General features: G+C 40.3%; 1 protein-coding gene across 2 annotated transcripts in view; it reads left to right on the forward strand.

Moving 5' to 3' along the window:
- The window catches only part of FNBP1L (formin binding protein 1 like), a 71,854-nt gene that overhangs the window by 20,561 nt on the left and 28,962 nt on the right, over positions 1–22,331 (forward strand). For both annotated transcript variants that reach the window (XM_054980088.1, XM_054980089.1), the window contains exons 2-3: positions 5,962–6,077; positions 19,651–19,704. In XM_054980088.1, the coding sequence (XP_054836063.1) occupies positions 5,962–6,077; positions 19,651–19,704 (170 nt within the window). The remainder of the gene's footprint in view (positions 1–5,961; positions 6,078–19,650; positions 19,705–22,331) is intronic.

Consider the following 22,331-nt stretch of genomic DNA (forward strand, 5'->3'; position numbering starts at 1 on the left):
TAGTGTATGGTTCCGGTTTGTGGATGATACATTTATCATTTGGAGCCATGGGGAGGAAGAATTGATGGGGTTTTTGAATCATCTCAACAACATCCACCTGAACATACAATTCACAATGGAGAAAGAAATCGAGGGAAAACTCCCATTCCTGGATACCTTGGTCATCCGCAAAGCAAACTTTCAGTTAGGTCACAAGGTCTACAGGAAACCAAATCACACTGATCGGTACTTACACAAAAACTCCAGTCACCACCCCCGACAGAAAAGAGGCATAATGAAAACATTAGTGGATCGTGCAAGACGGATATGTGAGCCGCACTTTCTCAATGAGGAAATTAATCATCTAAACCACGCACTTCAGGCAAATGGCTACTCCAGAAATGAAATCCGAAGAGCAATCAAACCCAGGATGAATCAAACAACCAAGGAAAAACAGTCTCCTACAGGAAAAGTGTTTTTGCCATATATCAAAGGAATTACTGATCAGATGGGAAAGCTTATGAAAAAGCATAACCTTCAAGCAGTATTCAGACCCACCCGAAAAATACAACAGATGCTACGATCAGCAAAAGACAGTAGAGACCCCCTCACCTCTGCAGGAGTATACCGTATACTCTGCAGCTGTGGACAAGTTTACATCGGGACCACAAAGTGTAGCATCCAGACAAGAATAAAAGAACATGAAAGACACTGCAGACTTGGACAACCTGAAAAATCAGCAGTGGCTGAACATAGCCTAACACAAACAAGGCACAGTATCTTATTCCAGGACACCAAAATACTGGACAACACTTCCAACTACTTTGTCAGACTGCACAGAGAAGCCATTGAAATTCACAAGCATAAGCAAAACTTCAACAGGAAAGAAGAAACCTTAAGAATGAACAGAGCATGGTTTCCAGTTCTGAAAAACACCAGGCTAACAAAACATTCTATCCCCGACAATAGCCCTGCAGAGAAGATTAGCACATCAAGCACCAATCCATATGCAAAAGAACCTCCTCAGGATACAGTGAAGCCTCCCGCCATTAGCATTCCACACCCTGGGAAACTCTTACAGGATGACTCAGCTCAACCCCACCCCTCCTGAGTAGATACAAATGACCTACATCTTTTCCACACTGTGACACTGAGAGATCTCTGTCTTTTGGTGCTACACCTCTGAAGATGCCAGCCACAGCTGCTGGCGAAACGTCAGGAACTACAATGCCAAGACCACGGCAATACAGCCCGGAAAACCCACAACAACCATCGTTCTCCGGCCGTGAAAGCCTTCGACAATACATAACTGAACTGTGTTGCAGTACTCTGCTGGTTCACATCTCACTACTGCCATGAACTTACCACATGGCCTTGGGTAAACCATTCCTCTCAGGCCCAGCTCCCCAGCTGTATTGTGAGGATAATGCTTACTTTGTCCTAAGATCAAACAGACAGTTCTTCACATATGGAAAGAGATCCGACCTTGATACCAAGCTCTCTAAGACATGACTCACAAGCCGTCCCTGTGAGAGGCCAAGTACTCCTCACCATCAAGCCTGGGTCGACATGCAGGCAGACAGCTGGACCTTAGAATAGTCTCACAAGGCTATTCCATACCATTTGAAAGCTACCCACCAGAACATTGTGTCATCTCTCCCCTACATGAAATTAAACTGTAATCCAACATCTGGGCATTCAAGCTGTGGAGCATGTTCCCCACAATGAAAGAGGAAGGGGGAGTCTACTCAACCTTCTTCATAGTCCCTAAAAAGAATGGGTTCCATGTATACGTTCTCAAACACTCTGAATTTTATAACAGAACCTAAAAGCCTGTCATTCCCTGCAATTATTACATTAGTGCAGAAACGTTTAAAGTCAATGTGCTCTCTTTTAACCACTTGAGTGATTCACTATAGACATTTGCAAAATAAGAGACTCTTCGGGCACTGAACCTTTGAACTTCATCTCACTTGGAAACTGAATGGTTTGATATCTGTTAAGACTATTTATTGAGTGGCCTAAGTAACGCTTAAGAACAAGTTTTCTGTTAGCTGGAGAGGCTGTTTTATAACATGTTCAGTAGGCAAGCCCGATCTTGTCAGATCTCGGAAGCTAAGCAGGGTCAGTGCTGATTAGTATTTGGTTTTTTAATATAGATTTTTATTAGTGTTTTTAAATTAGATAAAGAACATATAAACAAAAAGGAAAGAGAAAAAAGAAAAAGAAAAAACATATACATATATAGATATACATACCAATTTTCTATTTGAAAAAGTAACAATATTACATGTTGTATACTAACTCTAAAGTTACCATAAGTAACTAATTTTTTCTTTCCATTCATACATTCCTTCTCTCTCCCTAATCTTCAGCACAGATCATTAGTTCATTTCTTTCTGTTTCTTGCAAAAAGTCAATAAGGGGCTTCCAAATAATCAAATATTATCTAATGTCTTTTCCCTGATTAAAGGTGTCAATTTGGCCATCTCATCATAGACCATCAATTTTTCCAGCCAATCTTCTACTGTAGATAATGTTGTAACTTTCCATTTTTGAGCATATAATAGTCTTGCTGCCGTTATCACATACAAAAATAGTATGCTGTGTGTAGCTTCCATCTATTTATCCGTTAATACCAGCAAAAAGGCCTCTGGCTTCATTTGAACATTAGTTTTTAAAACCTTCAGAATAATTTAACGTATTTGTTTCCAAAACTTTTTTGCTTTGTTACATGTCCACCACAGGTAAGAAAATGCCCCCTCCTGCTGTTCACATTTTCAGCATCTATCTGAAGCATTCTTATACATTTATACTAATTTCTCCAGTGACATATACCATCTATACATCATTTTATAAAAGTTTTCTTTCAAACCCATATTTAAAGTGAATTTAAGACCCATCGATCACATATTCTCCCACTGTTTGAGTTGTATATTATAACCATAATTTTTGTCCATTTTATCATACATACTTTCACCTATTCTTCTGTTTCCAGTCTCAACAAAACCCTATACATTTTATCAATAACAGGGTCATCACTCATACATAGCTCTGTTTCAAATACTGTCATAGTTTGATGAAATCCAAACATCTTTTTGTCAACTTTAAATCACTCTGTTAATTGTGCATTGACATGTATAACCTTGTGTATTCAGATCCTCTCTCACTTTCATTTTACATTCCCCTTGTGAAAAAACTAATATGTCTCAATATGTTAACCACCTGTTTAGTTAGTATTTGCTGATTAGTATTTGGATGGGTGACCTCCAAGGCAGACCAGGGTTGCTATGCAGAGGCAGGCAATGGCAAACCACCTGTTAGGCTCTTGGGAGGTAGATAAACTCTGGACAGCCAGTTTGGTGTAGAAGAGTGTGGGACTCTAATCTGGAGAACCAGGTTTGATTCCTCACTCCTTCGCTTGAAGCCAACTGGGTGACTTTGGGTCAGTCACAGCTTCTAGCTCTCTCAGCCCCACCTACCTCACAGGGTGTTTTGTTGTGGGAATAATAATGACATACTTTGTAAACTGCTCTGAGTGGGTGTTAAGTCATCCTGAAGGGTGGTATATAAATCAAATGTTGTTGTTGTTGTTGTTGTTGTTGTTGTTGTTATAAATCCTAGAAATTGAATAGAAATAAATAAGACTCTTGTTGGAAAGTTCAGTTGTTTTTTGCTTGACATGAATATGAGAAGATCTATAGCTTAGTCTATAGAACAAAACTTATTTTGCTTATGCATACTCCCAATTGGTGTCTCTTTTTAATGATTCTCGGTAGCAGTATTTGAAATGGATTCTGTCTGAGGTTTTAGAGAACAGCTAGCTGTCAAAATAGACAGTTATCGGCCAAAAGGCAGAGTAAAGAAAACGGCTATGGGAAAACCCCCAAAAGGGAATATCTAAAAATCAGCAAGAAGAAGCTGAAAAATGGGTTGAATCCAACCAACTTTTAAACTGGGGGGAAAAGGAGGAGGGGTTCCCTTTGACCACCTGGGGATCATGGGACCCGCATGTACAAAAGTCATGTGGAACTGGGGTTGCAATAAGGATGAGAATTGGGCAAGAGTGAACAAAAAAGTTGTCTGAATTCCACCCAGTGTAGAGAATCTTGAGAATATGTTGGTGGAGAGTGCCACCAAGCCATAGCTGACGTGTGGCACCGCTGGGGGTGTTTTCACGGCAAGAGACTGCTTGTCTCTGCAGCCCTGGTCTTCGTTGGAGGTCTCCCATTCAATTACTAACCAAGGCCAACTCTGCTTAACTTCCGAGATCAATATAACAGAGGAAAAATAAATGTCGGAATGGGGATGGTGGTCTGAAAAAAGAAAAATACAAAAAGGAAAAAAAACCAAGAGAACGAATAAAAGAAAAGTAATTAAAACAAAACTTCCCTCACTTTTAATAATAAATATTGTTCAGTAATAAGATTAAGAATGCAACCATACACATACTTGAGAACAAGTCCTGTTGAACTCATTGGGGCTTATTTCTGAATAAACATATATAGCATCGGGCTGCACATATTACCTATGGGAAGACTGTAACAATTTAGTTTTCACGTGGGTGTCGTGGTGGCTCACTGCATTAAAGAATCTCTGATTGAGCCGTAAGAATTTTTTATGCAGACACAGTGTATCCCATTTTATTTGTAACTTTTCAAAAATAAGCAGCGTCTTTCCCAGTTAGTTTTGCTTTTGTTGGCTTTGCTTTTGTTGCATTTAGGTGCCGTTTACAGTAGTAAAATATGTGATTGTACAGAGTTTTTTCAATCGGTGTATGTCATAGTACTCTTTTTCATCTCCCACATCTTGGTTTCTCTGCTGCGTAATACATATATTCAGGCTACTTATTTGGAATCCATGTAACAGCATGTAGAATTGTGTAACATAGCATGACAAGTGCTTTGGCCCAAGAGTTGATGGTGCTTCACAAAACAATGTGGCTATGGTTTCTGAGCTAAACTTTTACATATCTGTTGTGAGCGTATATCTCATTTTGTCATTCCCACCCCATCATACTAGAGAAGCTTTCATTACTGCAGAGCAAAGCACTACTGTGCCTGAGCGGGTTTTTATGGATCAGTATTTCAACTCTTTCAGCGGCATACATTCGTGTTCCTTCTTGATGATTATACATTATGTATTGAACTGAAGAACTGAGCAATTAATTCATGTCATCAAGGCTAACTCAGGTATAATAGTGGTTCAGTGTTGCCCTGTATGTTGGATATGGGGGGAAATATAAACTTTGATTGTAAAGATAAAGTAGGCTTACCTTTGCCGCCTCACATCATTTCACCCTCTACTGTTACCGCTGCAGTTTTTTGTGGTATTAGTCTTTAATCATGTTTAAATGCAAATTAATTCGAGAAATAATTGAATGTAGCATGAATGACAGTTTGAGACCTTTTAAAAAGATCATATTGTTAATTACTGGGTTTTGTGAATGTTACAGCTGAATGTCTTAAAATATGATAAACTCAAATTTCCTTCAGCCTGAAGCCCAAGTTCTCAATTATAAGTGTAAAACCACCAGCTGGAGAGCCATGTTCTGGTTATAAGCATGTAGCCACCGGGTATTCAGGATTTCCATTTGACCTTCGTTTTTCTCTGAGCCCTGATTTGCATCTTAAAACACTTAGAGTTGTGTAATTTAGAAAGGAAAGGTGGTAGGAATGACTAACACCTGTAAAACTATGAATAGTGTGGAGGAGGTAGACAGAGAAATATATGAAATTTGTAGGCAAAAGTAAGTGCTGTGTCACTCAGTGCATCATTAATTTATGGAACTCACTGTCTCAGGATATAATGACTGGTTTGGCTTATTTTTAATGAAGGTTAGATAAATTAATGGAGGACAACTAAATGGAACCTCCATATTGAGACTGGGATTATCTTTTGAACATTTTGTATAGCATCTAGTTGGTTATGTGCTTCATAAACAAATATTACAAAGTGTTTTTCTTGTTTTTCTTTTTAAAGGATCAGTTTGATAATTTAGACAAGCACACACAGTGGGGCATCGACTTCTTGGAAAAATATGCAAAATTTGTTAAAGAAAGGATAGAAATTGAACAGAATTATGCAAAGCAACTGAGGTAAGTTTTTGTTGCTATTTTTATTACCCTTTAAATGATTGTCTTGCAGTCCAGCCATTCCCATTGTGTGTGTTTAACTTCCATAGAGCTCAGTGGAACTCTCCCAAGAAAGTATATCTACGGTTGCTGTAAATGTGTTCAATCAATTTATGTAAAACCAGCTTTACTTTCAGGGTAACCACTTGCTTTTTACTGTAGATTTGCTTACTGCCAACCTGATAATTTCCCCCACATTAGCTTGGGTAGTACAGGCAGAGGCATGTTCTTCATTGACAGCACAAAAACAGAGGCTTGCACAACAGCTGGTGTCATGCCATACTGTGTAAAGTAAATAAGGCAGATTTGGATAACCTTGAGCCACTTTCCTAAAAACAGAAGAACTGTGTATGCTGGCAGGTTATCTTTGAAGTTTCCGATGTAATCATTTGCCCAGCTGAAGAGGCAACTGGCTTTTCATTTCATTTTGGGTTATTTGCAGTAATTTCAAATCACTACTGGATCACTGCAGTAGAGCTCTTGGGCTGCAGCCTGATAGCTGTGATCAAATGGCTGAAAGCAAACAAATTGAAACTGAACCTAGACAAGACAGAAGTGATGATGGTTGTGAAGGCAGAGATCTTGAAGAACGTTGTACTCCCCACTTTCAGTTGAGTTCATCTGACCCTTGCAGACTCAGTTAAGAATCTAGGGTTATACTGGATCCAGTGCCACTGATAGAAAAGCAAGTTAAGGCTAATGCAAAAAATGCTTTCTGCAAACTCAGTCTAGCCTGGAAGATGGCCCCCTGCCTTGGTATGGCCAATCTGACCACCTGGATCCATGCCATGGTAACATTGAGATTTGACTACTGTAATGCACTGTCCTTAGGTCACTCCTCTCAGTTAAATCGGAGACTCTAGTTAGTGCAGAATGCTGCAGTTCAGTTATTATCAAGCACTAGGAGGAACATGAATATCACTCCCATTGGTTACCTATCAGTTACAGGGTTTAATTCAAGGTATTGGTTATCACATACAATATTCCTCACAGCCTTGGTCTGTCATATCTATGGGACTGCCTCTCTCCCTATGTTCTACCACAGCAGTTCGCTCATCTGAACATGACCTTCTGCAGATGCCTTCAGGTCTACCTGAAGAAGTCAGGAAAGCTTCTGTTCTTCTGGCTTCCCACAAACTAAGCAAAATTGAATTATTCAAGATGGCTATATAGGAGTACTGTACTGTACTGTAAGAAAATGATCTCAAAGAGATGCATCAATAACAGGATAGGGATATAGACTTTACTGCTATATACTGTATGTTGCTGTAAGTATGATCTTACTGGGCATTTTCTATGCTGCTTAATATGTCAGCTTTGAATTGCTTATGCTCTGTTTCAGCATTTCTTCAACTCTGTATTGGATATCTGCTATCCATATTGGATATCTATATTGGATATCTTTACAAATTTGCCTTTATATACCCAATTACATTGTTGAAATGTCTTTGAAGTTGACTATACTGACTGACATTGTGTAATCTGTCTTGAGTCTCAGTGAATCTGTGTACGGCCTCTTTAGGCACCTGCTTGAGGCAGCTCACAAAATAAAACATGATAAAATCATAGAAAATACATAATCGTTAATGTTAATAAACCATTAAAAACCCAGCCATAAAAAAATTGTACTAGTGACTTGCCTCACAATTAAAGAACATGCTTGAAAAGAAGGGGAAACACGTTTGTTGCAGTTTCTAGGCAGTAGCAAGCTCAGCCGGTTGAATAAGGATGTGATCTCTGGTCTTTAAGATGAGGTGTAATTAAGGCCAGGTGCAACTGCACTCTGAGAGACCTCCTCCACTCATGCAGCACTGATAAAGGGGCCATTTCCCCATGCATTGCCATAATACTGAGAATTGGTTTTGCTGCTCCTTTGCATAGGTATTTATTTAAGAATCTGTGTACTGCTGCAGAGCATAAAGCAGTTAACAGGGCAAGAACCACAATATATCCATAAATTATTACAGAAAATACAGGCCATAAAACCAATAAAAATACCACTATCTAAAACACCCCCTGACAGTTAACTGACCCACTTTTGCTGGTCAGTATGTGGGTATAGGTAGGCATATGTATGAAGCTCTACTCCATAAGCTTATGTACAGTGTGTCCTTATGTCAGTCCTTGAACCCCACATTTAATCTGTATAGCAGAACACGGTATGAGAAATGAAGTCTTAAAATTTTTCATCTCTTGTTATGTTTTTAGGTTTAGATGGCTGGTTCAGAACATTATCCAGTTTTGTTTTTTCTGTTACCTTTGCCGTAGCAAATGAAGCTAATTGGGACTTTTTGTTTTGTTTTGACACCAGTGTAATTTAAATCTCTGCTGTGATCAGAATTGCAGAAATAAGAGTAGGAATTTATAAATCCACCAGTAGTTCTTTTGGTTAGTAAACTATTTCTGGTTTTGAGTTAATTTTTATGCAAGAAAATTATATGTGGACAGATGCTTTTAACCCTTGTTTTCTGGGAATAACGTGAACAAGTTTTTTTTAAAAAAAAATCTGCATTGGCATAAGTAGCAGGATGTGACAACTCTTGAAATTTGGAAGTGTTCTTGTCTTGGTCTTAAACAATTGGCATACATTGCTATGTATGCTTTCAAATAGGTTTTTATTAAAAATACATATATAAATGGGGACAAGATTGAACCTTATGGGACTCTGTAGGCCAAAGGGTAGTGCAGCAGTCCCCCAAGCATCACACTCTGACACTGACCTTGGAGGTAGGTCAAAAACCACCACAAAACAGTGCCTCCCAGCCCCAACAGCAAAAGACAGGTCTAGAAGGATACTATGATTGATCGTATCAAAAGAGGACCAGGAGAATTAACGGGGGTCATAAAAGCACCCTGGTCCATCTCCTGGTGCAGGTCATCCATGAGAGCAACCAAGGCTATTTTCGTTCCATGACCAGGCCTGAAAGCAGGTTGGAACACATTCATACAATCCACCTCATTCAGCATTCCCTGAAGTTGCTCGGCTACCACTCGTTCGATCACTTTGCTCAAGAAATGGTACATTTAAGACTGGGTGATAGTTATTCAACTCTCCTGGATCAACGGTAGATTTCTGTAGGCACAGATGCACCACTGCCCACTTCAAGGCAGGGGCAGCCACCCCCTCTCATAAGGAAGCATTTACTGGCTCCAGTCTGCCAGTCATGATTTGCTGTACTTGTCGTCATTGTATTAAAGTCCTGATTTAACTATGCTGTTAGGTAATCTGTTTTTAATTCCTTGGGTCTTTTCACTTAAGACAGAGTAACGGTAGTGACAAACCAAGGAAAATCTTGGGTGCAAGTTTATTGAATAATTTAATAGTTCAATAGTTTCTTGGTTCACAAAGTTCTAGAGGCGTGAATCTCAGCTGTTCTTACACTGAATAAGCTGGGCCTGTGAGAAACCCCAGCCCCACCCCCCAAAAAAAAGAAAAAAAAGGAAATGAACAATTAGGAAATCCTCCACCTCCATCTTATTCCTTCCAGAATTCTTAGGGGCTTGAGCAGACCAGTCTCCCCATACTCCTCTGTTTTTCTTTTTTCCTTCTCCTCCTTTAACTGATGCTCACTGCTGTCAGAATTTCAAAGGAAAGAAGCACGCTCTGTGTCCATGTGTTTGTTGTGGGGGACGGTGGAGTGGAGGTTTTCATTTTAAAAACTAATATTTTTCAGCACGTGTAGGGAACCTAGGGAATACACACAAACTCTAAAATTGGTGGCTGATGGTCTCTTTTAATTGCTTTTGTGATCGGTACTTGACCGTGAAGTTTGCCATTAGAAGGGAGAAGCTGGAGGCCAGCAAGAGTTCTTGATGTGGTTGTAGTTAACAATTTGGATATCCATTCACCTCAGTACCTAAACCTCTCCTTCCAGTATTTTACAAACTCTTGGGGTTTGAACTTTGTTTCCCCTTTAATTGATTCATATTTGCACTTAACATTCTGCGCCTCTTGGAGCATTCTGTATCCTCATAAGGTTATTTTGTGGTGTGTGTGTTTTTAGTTACGTTATGTATTCATATAATCAGAGTTGGGTGTTATAGACCATCTAAAGCATCCCTGACAATTACTCATCCAGTCGCTCCTTGAAGACTGCCATTGAGGGGGAACCCCCAAATATCCCTAGGCAGCCAATTCCACTTCTGAATTACTCTTAATGTTAAGTTTTTCCTAATGTCCAGCCTAGTACCTTCCCTCCTGTAGTTTAAACCCATTGTTTAGATTCCAGTCCTCTGATACCAACAGGAACATCTCCCTTCCCTCCCCTAAGCAATAGCCTTTTAAATACTTAAAGAGAGCAATCATATCGCCCCTCTGCCCCCTCTTCTCCAAACGGAATATTTGCAGGTGCCTCAGTCTTTTGTCATAGGTTTTGGTCTCCAGGTCCCTGATCATGCTGATTGCACTTCTCTGCCCCTGTTCCAACTTGTCCACACCCTTTTTGACGTGAGGCCTCCTGAACTGCACACAATACTCCAGGTGGGGCCTGACAATGCAGTATATAGTGGGATAATGACATCCTGTGATTTGGATGTTATGCCTTTGTTGATACACCTCAACATTGCATTTGCCTTTTTTGCTGCTGAATCACACTGACTGCTCAAATTTAGTTTCCCATCCACCCGTATTTCAAGATCTTGTTCACACATACACTGCTACCCAGGAGTGTATCCCTCATCTAGTAGGCATGCTTTGCATATTTGTTACCCAGGAGGAGATCCTGGCACTTGCCCATGTTAAATCAAATCTGCCCACTTTTCCAGTGTGTTCAGGTCTCATTGAATTCTAACCCTATCTTTAAGGGTGTTTGCTACTCCTCCCAGTTTGGTGTCATCTATAAATCTAACAAGCAGGCATGTGCGCGTTGGGTTTCCGATTCAGGTTTTTAACCTGAATCGGGCCCGATTTGGAAAGATTCGGGATTCCTGAATTGACCTCAGCATTGCTGAGCTGGTTTGGGAATCCTGAAGCAAAGCTTTCTGAAGCAATTCGTATCACTTTGGGAAGCTTTGAGCAAAGCGGCAGCAGCCACGCCTGTAGCAGTTTTCTAGCTGTTTGCATTGCAAACAGCAAGAAAAGTGCTGCTTGCCTTCAAACTTCCCGCCCCGCTGCTTTTTTCCCCTGATGGGAGGAGGAGGGTTCCCTCCTCCCCCTCCTATCAGGAGAAAAATGCAGTGGGGCAGGAAGTTTGAAAGCCACCTTTTTCATGCCATTTGCAAGCGGCAAGAAAAGGGTGGCTTTCAAACGCCCTGCTGCTTTCTTCACCTGATGGGAGACTCCCCCTCTCATCGGGTGAAGAAAGTGGCAGGGTGTTTGAACTGGGAAACCCTAATCTTTTTCAGGAGCACACCCCTACTAACGAGTAATCTCTTCACACCCTTTTCTAGATCATTTATAAAATTACTAAAAAGCACTGGTTCCAGAACAGAGCTCTGTGGTGTGGCACTCCATTGGACAGCTCCCTCCAATCAGACGTGATGCCAGTGACTGACAGCTACTCTTTGGGTGCAGTTATCCTGCCAGTTCCCGATCCATCTAACCATCGTAGAGTCCAGTCCACTATCCCCCAGTTTACCCATCAGAACATCATGAGGAACTTTGTCAAAAGCTTTATGAAATCCAGATAAACTATATCAACAGCATTCCCACAATCCAGTAAACCTGTCACTTGGTCATTGAAGGAGATGTTGGTCTGGTAGGATCTGTTGGGGACAAATCCTCTTGGAGGACAAGTGATGTGCTGGAAGACTTGATGAGGGCAAATTCATATTTTTCTTCATGCTATGGTGGTTCCCTGATGACAGTTACTTCAAGCAAGTCTATAGATAGAAGACTTACTCATTTTCTAAATTTATGTGTATAGTATATAGAAAACTCTACCTGGTGTCCTGGTTTTGCTGCTTTCATGACTGGTATGATATACCCTCTTCCTCTCCCTGCATGCAGATTCAGCTGTAGGCTGGGCAAGGGGAGGCAGGGCAGGCAGCACTCATCCATCCGCCTTATGTTCAGAGAAGTGTGGAGAGGGGCAGCTGGGTCGCAGCCTTCTTCCTGCATCTTCCTTGGATGAGCTGGCCAGTCAACAAGCCCACTCAGCTTGGGCTGACCCACTGTACACTTGTTCTGCAAGCGGGGTGTGTGTGTCTGTCTTGCGCCTCTCTGTTAAAAAAAACTACAAATCAATTAAAAATGGTGTCAGTAGTCACAGGTTTAAAATAGGGAAGCTATCATGAATAAGGGTGCTGTCTGCGTTCTTGCTGGGACCTGATCCATCGTTTGTTTTTTGGTGTGGTTACCAACGTTAATCCCAGGTGTTAATATTATGCATCAGATGATTAGCAGTTGTTTTTGATGATGTGCTGATTTAAAAGGGGAAGCAGCTTGTTCTGTCTTTTTTTTTCTATCTATGGTTAACTGTTCTTTTGTTCCCATTAGAGACGAGTGCTTTCTTCAACATTAGCATTCCTTTGCTAGTTGTAAATTTAAGTTAAGCTGTCTAACATATGTGTATAAAAATCACAGAGTGACATCAGGAGCCCCGTGGTGCAGAGTGGTAAGCTGCAGTACTGCAGCCCAAGCTCTGCTCACAACCTGAGTTCAATCCTGGCGGAAGCCGGGTTCAGGTAGCCAACTCAGGGTTGACTCAGCCTTCCATCCTTCCAAGGTCGGTAAAATGAGTACCCAGTTTCCTGGAGGTAAAGTGTAGATGACTGGGGAAGGCAATGGCAAACCACCCCGTAAAAAGTCTGCCAAGAAAATGTCGTGATGCGACGTCCCCCCATGGGTCAGTAATGACTCAGTGCTTGCACAACTACCTTTACCTTTTTTAGTAGTACAAACAAAGATTTCTGAATTTGTTCTTGCTAAGGAAGTGAAAAAGTTGAATTTCCATTGTTCAGATTTCCAGTAAATCTTAAATCTCCTATAACATTGGATCAGTATGAGATCTTGCTTAAAAGCAAGAAGGCTGCTCATGCCAAGCAATCGTGGAATGAGCTGGCTCAGGCTGCTGCCGAAAGGAAAGAATCCCGGTTTGGGGAGTTAGTCTCAGTCGGCATGGGTAGATCTCTTTATATCAAATAGAAACCCAGATTTCTGGAAATATTTGGTATGAACATTTTATGAAAATATACCAGTCTCCACTACTCCCAGCTAAGCAGGAATTAAGGAACTGGGCTTTTGCCTTAGAAGTGCAGATGCTACCGGAATGGCCTGCTGTAACAGCAGCTGAAGCTGGAAATCTTATAGCTTCCTTAGCTTCAGAAAAATCTCCAGGGGAAGATCTGATCCCAGCAGACCTTTAACATGATATACCAGGACCCCTAAAGGGAGTTGCGGGATGATTAGATAATTTTTAGTTCACACCCAACCAAATGAAGATATAGAAACTTGACAAAATATCTGGATGTTTTCTACTAGTCTGAATTCTAAATAGGATCCAAATGGTTGCCACATGATCTCTTGTTTTCCCACGTCTGTCTTTAATTGAAATTGAAAACATAAGATGTTGATTACTGCAGTGTACATGTGGCAGTTTCTCCTTCCAGCAACTGTGCAGATGAGAGATTTCATGCTGAAAACTCTGCAAGTGCATTGTTACCTGCAAAAGTGTTTAATGGAAATAGAAGGTTTTAGTCTTATGCCGAACAATCTAGTGCGCTTAAGCACGTTGAAGCCCCACTGATTTCAGTCAAAGAATCAAGTGCTTAAATCACTCAAGTAAATGAGACTTTAAAGTGCTTGATGTTGGCTGGATTGTGTGGCTGTTTTTAAAACATACCAAATAATCCATTGCTGTCGCTTCAGTTGCTTTCAGCATCAAACTAGATTTGATAGTAAATGTGTGGTTGTCCCTGAATATATGGATAACTCATGTGACTGTGTGGACAAAACCCCACATGGAACATGGTTTGTAGTGAAGAGGTTTGTAGTCAGAGAAGAATGCCCCTTCTTCTTGTAGCTGTGGAAAAGCTGGTAGGATGCAATCTGTTGTGATATAAATGTTTTAGTATTGGGATCATAATTGTCCTTGAACTGAACAAATTCTGTTTTCTTGCTTTTGTCAATCAGTGAAGTGGGGAAGGAAATGGAGAACATTATGTCATAGCACAGTATTTTGTCTAGTAGATGTTAAAGAGGGGTGAGTTTCCATTTTTGTTGGCTGCTGCCTCTTGCCCTCAGGTGATTGTTATCTCACTGAACAGTACAGCCTTTTATTTAAATGCTCAAGTTAAGTGAGGTTTGGAGAAGTAAATATTTGTTTCTGAATTTTCTATCCTCTTGCAAGGTATTAGTTGTTGGTGCTCAAACCTGACCTTAAAATTACAATGGTGGGTCGCTGTATACTGTAAATAAATAACATCCTCTTTTTTGAAATAGAGACTCATTATCTTTAGTGCATTTTTTTGGATGGCTGTAGATAATCACAGTATTAGAGAAAACTATGATTATAATCCTTTAAACCAGATTTGTGACTTTCATAAACTAGAGACTGTGGGGTTTACTTTTTGTAAATCTAAACTGCTTGAAACACTGCACATTTTTTCCAAGTCCTATCTGGGAGAGGTTTTGCAGTTTAAATCAATACTGCTTTGTGAATTAAATTCACTACACTCTTGGAGCCTAGATACAAGCCTTAAATGCTCGTATATGTTTCTTGTTATATTAAGCTTCACTAGTGAGAGTGTTGTTCAGCCTCAGCTTGAGTAATGTGACAAAAATAGACAATTTGAAATCAAATGTACATTTTGATCATTATGGCCCTTCCTTACAGATGTGAATAGTGTTGTCAGGTTACTCCTAGACGCTTTTTAAAAGGCCTTAAAATTCTCAGTTCAGCTTCTACTTGATATCTAAGTAGGATCAGGTCAACAGTAAACGTATAGATGCATACACCCAAACAGGTCCAGACACCCAAATGCAGTATTGCCATATTGCAAAGATGAGAAGCTAGATCATCAGCCATCGACATGCTAATCTGCAGTTATGATCCTCCCTTACTGCCAGTCCAAAATGTCAGAATGTGTGTGCTTATATGAGCTTTCCTCTTAAGTAGTTTTCCTTTCTTATCTGTAAGGCACCAGAAAATCTCTTCAGTGGGCTCTTGCTCAGTTGCTTGGTTACAGCATTGTTGCTCCTGCTGAATAATGATGAGAGAGATTTTAAAACATTTAGATTTGAAAACATTTTTACTTACTTATTTGACTTACTACTTATGTGTGACTAGATATGTAAATTAAAGAAAGGTAATGTACTATAGGAAGCTGTGGTTTTATGATGCTGAAGCAAGATCTTTTGGGGGAAAACTTATTGGGGCTAGGTCCAGAAGCAACCGTCACTACCACATGTATGGCATGACTCACTCAGGCTCAGCTGCTTGCAGCTGTTCAACAGCAGCCACTCTATAAAAGTCAGTGTTGTATAGTGGTTAGAGTTTCATACTGTGATCTGGACCTAGGTTTTAATCCCCATTCTTCCATGGAAGCTCACTGGGTGATCTTGAGCCTGTCACTCACTCAGCTTCACTTATCTCAGAAGAGTGTTATGATAATAAAATGCAGGAGAGGAGAATGATGTAAGCAGCTTTAGGTCCCCAATGGGGAGAAAGGTAGGGTATAAATGAAGTAAATATGTATTAACTACAACTGAAGAAGGGGGCAGATAAAAGATAGGCTGGCTGGCAAGTTGGTGGGAGGGAAGGAATCAGGGTAAAGTGAGGATGTGGGGGTTGCCAGGAGGAGGGAAATAGTGTAGGGAAGAGGATACATGAGAAAATGAAGTTCCCTCTGCAGGTCTTTGCTGAGTTTCCCACAGCTCAACTGAGTCATAGTTTTTGCAGGCAGAGGCTGCCAGGGGAGGAAAGAGGGAAAGCCTGACATGGGGACAGATAAAGGTGGGTGGGTTGGTAGGTGGGAAGGAGAGAAGGAAGTGGAAAAAGGGGAGAGACTAATGGGGGCTTCTAGAGAAAGGAAAAAGGAAATAGTGGGGGAGAGTTAAATGAGATGATTGACATAAAATTTTATTAATCAGTTAAGAAACACATTGAGATCACTCCTGTCAGCAGACCAGTGAAATGGAGCCTTCCTCTCAGCCAAGCAAAATTTCTGAATACTCAAGAGGCTTGCTAGTTGTGCAGAAAAAAATTAGCTTTTTGAAAGAAAAGATCTCACCCATCCCCACCAGTTCAGCTGGAACTGAGCATACTCATTGCTGTCTACAAGCCACAGAAAAGTGGCTGGAGGGGGGCATGTGGCATGGGAGAAGGGAATTGGTCTGCTTGAGCCCTTTAGATCTTATTACATCTTTGGAGGTAGACTGGGATCAGGTAACTCTTAATTTTCTTTAGCAACAAGACCAGGATGCTATATATTTTTAAGAGCATGATCACTTAAAAACTCAAAGAATCCCTGCCAATGCTTTGTTGCTTGAGATTATGGCTGGGTGGGCTGCTTACTGTATATCAGTTAGTGTTGAGATTCAGCGTTAGGTGAGCAAGAGCCTATTCGCCTAGCCCTGGAGTTCAGCAAACCTGTACTGGATGAAGAAGGGATGATGACCTTTTCTGATTCGTCATGAGCTGCAAACAGTATATTGCCAAAAGATCAAAAATCTCTCTGAGAAAGAAGCAAGGCACGTCAAGTGGCGTGTCTCACCTGAGTGCTTATCACATGTTAGGTAGTTAAGAAAACCAGTCATACTATAAATACCCAACTGTTTCCTCAAATATAGATCTTACAGTATGCTGCTAGGGGTCATGGAAACCTACCTAGCACCATCTTTGGTAAAGATGCTTCTCTTAAGATATTGAAGCCCAAAACTTGTGGCTTAATTAATAAGAGCAACTACTTAACATTAGGAAAGGCCATTTAATTTTTTTCAGGGTGACTAAATTATATGGTGTTTGTGGTAAAGTAACACACCAGAATTAAAATAGCCTAAAAAAATAAACAAATGTGCCTTTACTCTTCAGATCTACTGATTAAAACCCCTCCATAGAACTTTAGATGATTTTATCAACTGATTAAGCTGATTAGTTTGCAGCCCTAATTAGAACTCTCATATTCAAAGAAGGCTGAATCTAATTTGCTGATTCTAAAAATAACAAACTTGTTTTTGCAAGTCAAATCATAGCTGCCAGTTGCGCGCACTTCCTATTAATGCTGCTTCCCTTTTCTGTGTTGCTGGAACTTCTGAGTCTGGCCTCCATAGCTGAAGATTATTCCATTTCATACAGCCATTCATATCATTATAATAATGTATTTTCTTGTGTGTTTTTAACCACAACTCAAGCCTTTGGGGCAGGGGAAGGACAACAATGAGAATATTTTGATTTTCACATAGTAGAGACCATTTTGTAGACCTATTTTCCACCTTTATCTTTATCCTTTCAATAGGCATTAATTTTAAATGTGGTGAATTTTACCACAAGTCAACAATCTACCTTCCTTACATGTAGAAGATAGAACACTTTGTTTGCTCAGCCTTTTTTCAAACAAACAAAAACCAAAAAAATAGAAGGTTAACTACCAGTGGGAAGTATGTGCCTTGCTTGTTGAATGTTCAAACTAACCTTTTCTTACAAAGGTTTATTTTTCTACTATCTGTGAATTGGTTTCTGTTAACCAAATACACCAAAGATCCAATTTAAAATTAATCCCTCTCCCCCAGATGCAAACATCCAAATGCATATCCAGTTGTCTTTTCTGAGTGCAGTTTATCATTCTACTTATTTCTGCTTTTATCAGCTAGAAAAGCCTCTGCTTGCTTAGCTTAACACTTCCTTGTTGTTCTAGATATTGTGGATTTATTCAGCAGAGTGCAATTCATGAATTGTAGGTTTTAATGCAACATCCCGAAAAAGTATTTTAAAAAACATTTAACCATGTTTAACAGAACTCCCTGTGAGATAAACCTACTTGCATAGGATATGTTCCTGTTAGGCAGATGGGAAGTAAATCTTCCAATTCATCATTTATATCACACAGCTTACATTTAGTGGTACCTAAATAGTGCTGTTATCATTGACTCTTTTAAAACTCAGCTTCCCGGCTATCACTGAGACTCCCTTCACGTGCACCTCCTTGTGTAATTCGTCTCTTGTAGCTTAGCTCTCAGACTTCCAGTATGACAGGCATCAACTTTTCTCCATGGTCTCTCGGATAGAATGTACTAAACTTGTATAAGCTGTCTTGTCGAAATCAAGCCTCCTTCCACGGAGGTAGGATAGATCAACCCACATTCTAGTAAACAGGTTAGTTAGGCCAGTGAGTGAGTGCTGTGGACCTCAGAAGTCCAGGTTTGAAGCCAAACTCCTTTGCCTTTGAAAGTTTCTGATTGTCATTAGCCCTTTCTAGATCTGAGCAGCTGACAAAAGTATTTTATTTTTGGACTGCACGGTTTTAAGGCTTTGTTTCACTACAGATCAGGAATGGAATGTTGTGATGTTTAACTCAATTTCAATACAAATTTTATAGTACACAAGAAGTATAACAAGAGTGTGCATTGGACTTGAAGATAGAAATCAACACTAGGTCTAGCAGCCCACGGGGACGATTGTACCAAAGTTTTCAGTTCCATTTCCTTAATTTATTGCTCGGGAAACAAAATCAGTTTCCTGTTGAAGTACAAGAAATATATACATTATTCCTTTGTGGGAATATTTGCGGTCAGTGAAGGAACTTTGAAGCCACTGGAATCCTTGGAATTCTCACTGAAGTCTTTGAAAAGCATTAAACCCGTCTGTTGTTGCTGTTCTTCGGCATCCTTTGGAGAATACTCCGTTCTTTCTGCCTGAAACAAAGTATCTTTTTTACTCCTTCCAAAATAGACAGCTAAAGAAGTTGCTGTAATTGTTAATTGCAGCGCAACTTATTCATGTTGTGGGTAGAAAACAAGACTTTTTTTTTGCCTTTTAGCTATTATTATCTTGAGGAGTGAGAGATTAACACAATAGGTTGGCTTTGTTCCAACTGGCTCAGCCATGTAACACATTTTCCCTCCTTCGGCCCACTGTACTTGAAAGTCTGAGGATTCATGCACCATGTTTATATTTATTAATAAAAAGAGTATTGTTCAGATAATTTGGCAGGGAACTCTTTGGCAGATTGACACTTAGTAAACCCTGATGTTTGCAAAGATGCTTCATTTTCTGTATGACAGTTCCTTGTGTTGTACATTAGAAAGGAAACTTACTTGTTTCAACATTAATGAATGAAAAAACTGTTGCTTTTTAAGTGTTTGAAAGTTCATGTCTGGCATGAGCCTAGGCACATTTGTTCTGATAAATATACTGCTTTTAAAATCAGCATTGTTGTGTTGTGATGAATCAAGGAGCATTTCTGTTTGCGTACAGAAACCATCACACAATCATTCTCTGAGTAATGATTAAGGTATGTAAACCCACGACGCAAAGAGATGAGCCCTCTGGGCAAATGCCAGCCTGCCTGTTCTCCAGGGCTGAATTCTGAACATTCAAATATTTTGAAACCTAGTTAGGACGTGCTTTTATAGCCGTTGTATATTTTCTTCCCTTAACAGAAATCTGGTGAAGAAATACTGTCCTAAACGTTCATCCAAAGATGAAGAACCCAGGTAAAATGAATATTTTTTTTAAATGATAGTAGACAAAAAGTATTGTTCTACTCTGTTTATTTTATGCAGGTACCTTGGCTGAGATGCCAACACTAAACACAAGTTTACATACATACCCCTCATTGATCTGAGGGATTTAAATACATGGTGAAGTCAAGTTAACAAAAACAAATAAAGCATGTTTCTATAAAAGTTTAAACAACAGAAAGTCTTATCACACATTAAGGATTATGGAACATAGTTTTATGATCAGGACCAAGCTTGCAAAATAGGACCTCCTTGTTTCCTCCCCTTTGCTGCAACCTTTAATGCCCTTCAGATTCTGTTCCTGGAGATCTGCAGTGGGAGGGGGTAATTTGCCAAAATTGCCCCCTGCTAACAGAGCTGCTGTGCCACTGGTGTTATGTCAGCAGAAGAGCACTTCTGGATTCATCCCTAACATATTTTTTGTGCAGTACTTCTTAAGAGTAACAATGTATCTTATAAAGTGGGCTCTGGCCCATGTAAACAATTACGGTTGTAGTCTTGTGCCTTCTTCTCATAGTTGGATCTTTCCTGCCTCCTACTTCCACCAGTGATTGAGGCTTCAAAAAATTAATGCTGAGAGTCGCAGGAGGCTCATGAACAAAATGTCATTAGAGCTGCAGTGAAGAGGAGGAATCCTGCATCAGCTAAGCCTCTTGGAAACTCCACCAATGGAAGCACGAGATGGGGGCAGCGCTGCTCAGTTTCTCCCCTCCGTTGCGCCCCTCCGTGCAGAACAGCATTTTGACCACAAGGTCCTGCAACTCCCAGCCTCAACTTCTCAGAGGTCTTAGGGGAGGCAGAAAAGATCTGCTTTGCTCAGTTCATAGCACACAACCTGTAGAGGGTGCCTTAGGTTGCTTACCATGCAATCCTACTCTTTCCCTTTTTCATTTTAACAAATTCATAAATAAAACAAGCTGAAAAACAGTAAAGGAAAAAACAACAACAAAACATTTAGAGTTGTGATAGCCTTCTAAATCCACTGAAGTCAATGAACTTATTTATTTATTTATTCAATTTATATACCGCCCATCCCAGGGGCTCTGGGCGGTGAACAGTTAAAATTGATAAAAACAAAACTAAAATCAATATACAAATAATAAAACAAATTAACAAGGTGCAGTGGTGGGGAGAACCTTCCCCACCCCAAAGGTGGGAGGCCGACATGGCACCGCCCCCTTCAATCACCAAACGCCTGGCGGAACAGCTCTGTCTTACAGGCCCGGCAGAACGATAATATGTCCCGCTGGGCCCGGGTTTCCATTGACAGAGCGTTCCACCAGGCTGGGGCCAGGACTGAAAAAGCCCTGGCCCTGGTTGAAGCGAGGCGGGCTTCCTTAGGGTTGCTGTAAGTAGGAAAGCATAATCATTCTGCTGTAGCCAAAAACAGCAAACATGGTTGCCCTAGGGAATATGCACATTTAAGATTGGAAAGAGAATTTACAGTGTTCCTACAGTGCTTTCTGCAACAGATAGAAAAGAGATTTAAGTTTTTAAAAACATGCTGCTTTCTTCTAAAAGTCTACCATCAGGCTACTGCATTTTGGGTTACCAGTCACCAATCACGTAGGTGGTTTGCATTGGTAACACTACATGGTAAACAAGCTTTTGAGTACCCATTCCTCTCTGAAGCGGTAGACTATAATGTCTTTCGAGGGATTACAGGTTGGTATAGATCATGGGCTTGCTGTGTGGTATGGCCCTTCCCTTGTTCTTAAGCGTTTAAAGACTGACTTTCTGTCTGTTCTGCACTTCATTTAATCAATAGCACATTTCAGTATAGTATAAGGGGAAAAAACCCGAAGCTACTTTTTCCACTGAAAGCATAATTATATCAATACATTGATTTGAGTTGCATGGGTGTCTTAAGCTGCAGAGAAACTGAAGTTATCCCATTGTTGCCTATGTGGACATAGCATAGCGGTACCAATTCATGCTTGGGGAGGGACCTCAAGAGGGTATAATGTCATATAGTCTACCCCCTAAAGCAGCCATTTTCTCCAAGCAAATTATTCTCTCTCGGCTGGAGATCAGATGTAATTCTGAGAGATCTCCAGCCTCCAACTGGAAGTTGGCAATCCTAACACAGAATAAGAAGCATCTGTTTTTCCCTCCTGATGGCCATGCTAGAGATGATTCTTTTATGCCTTTGCTGTTCATTAAAAAATATTTTCAAAAAGAAGCCCATCATTAAAAGGGATACAATGGATCATCTAGCCCAACATTCAGATGTTGAACAAAGTTCAGTTTTTTAAAATGTTCAGTTTCATTACTCATGGAAGATAGAGTAAACTGGAGGAGCTCACAACTAACATCTTTAAAGAATTATGGATAATAGGACTTGCCAGGTGCTGATAACAGAATTCAAGACAACAGCTTTAGAGATGGCACACATTCCACACAGGTTAATGAGTGAGGTTGATTTTTTAATACAGTGACTGTATTTGTTTCTTTCTCCCCTTCCACACATACTTTCTACCCTTATTTTTTTCCTTCTTCCCCCTCCTACTCCCCCTTTTTAGTGCCAGCAATAAATAGTGTGGCACCTTTCCCTCCATCCCAAGAGGTGAGCAGGCAAACAGACAGCTGTCTCCAGAGCT

The sequence above is a fragment of the Eublepharis macularius genome, chromosome 5 (genome assembly GCF_028583425.1).
Source record: "Eublepharis macularius isolate TG4126 chromosome 5, MPM_Emac_v1.0, whole genome shotgun sequence".
In the NCBI taxonomy this organism is placed as follows: Eukaryota; Metazoa; Chordata; class Lepidosauria; order Squamata; family Eublepharidae; genus Eublepharis; species Eublepharis macularius.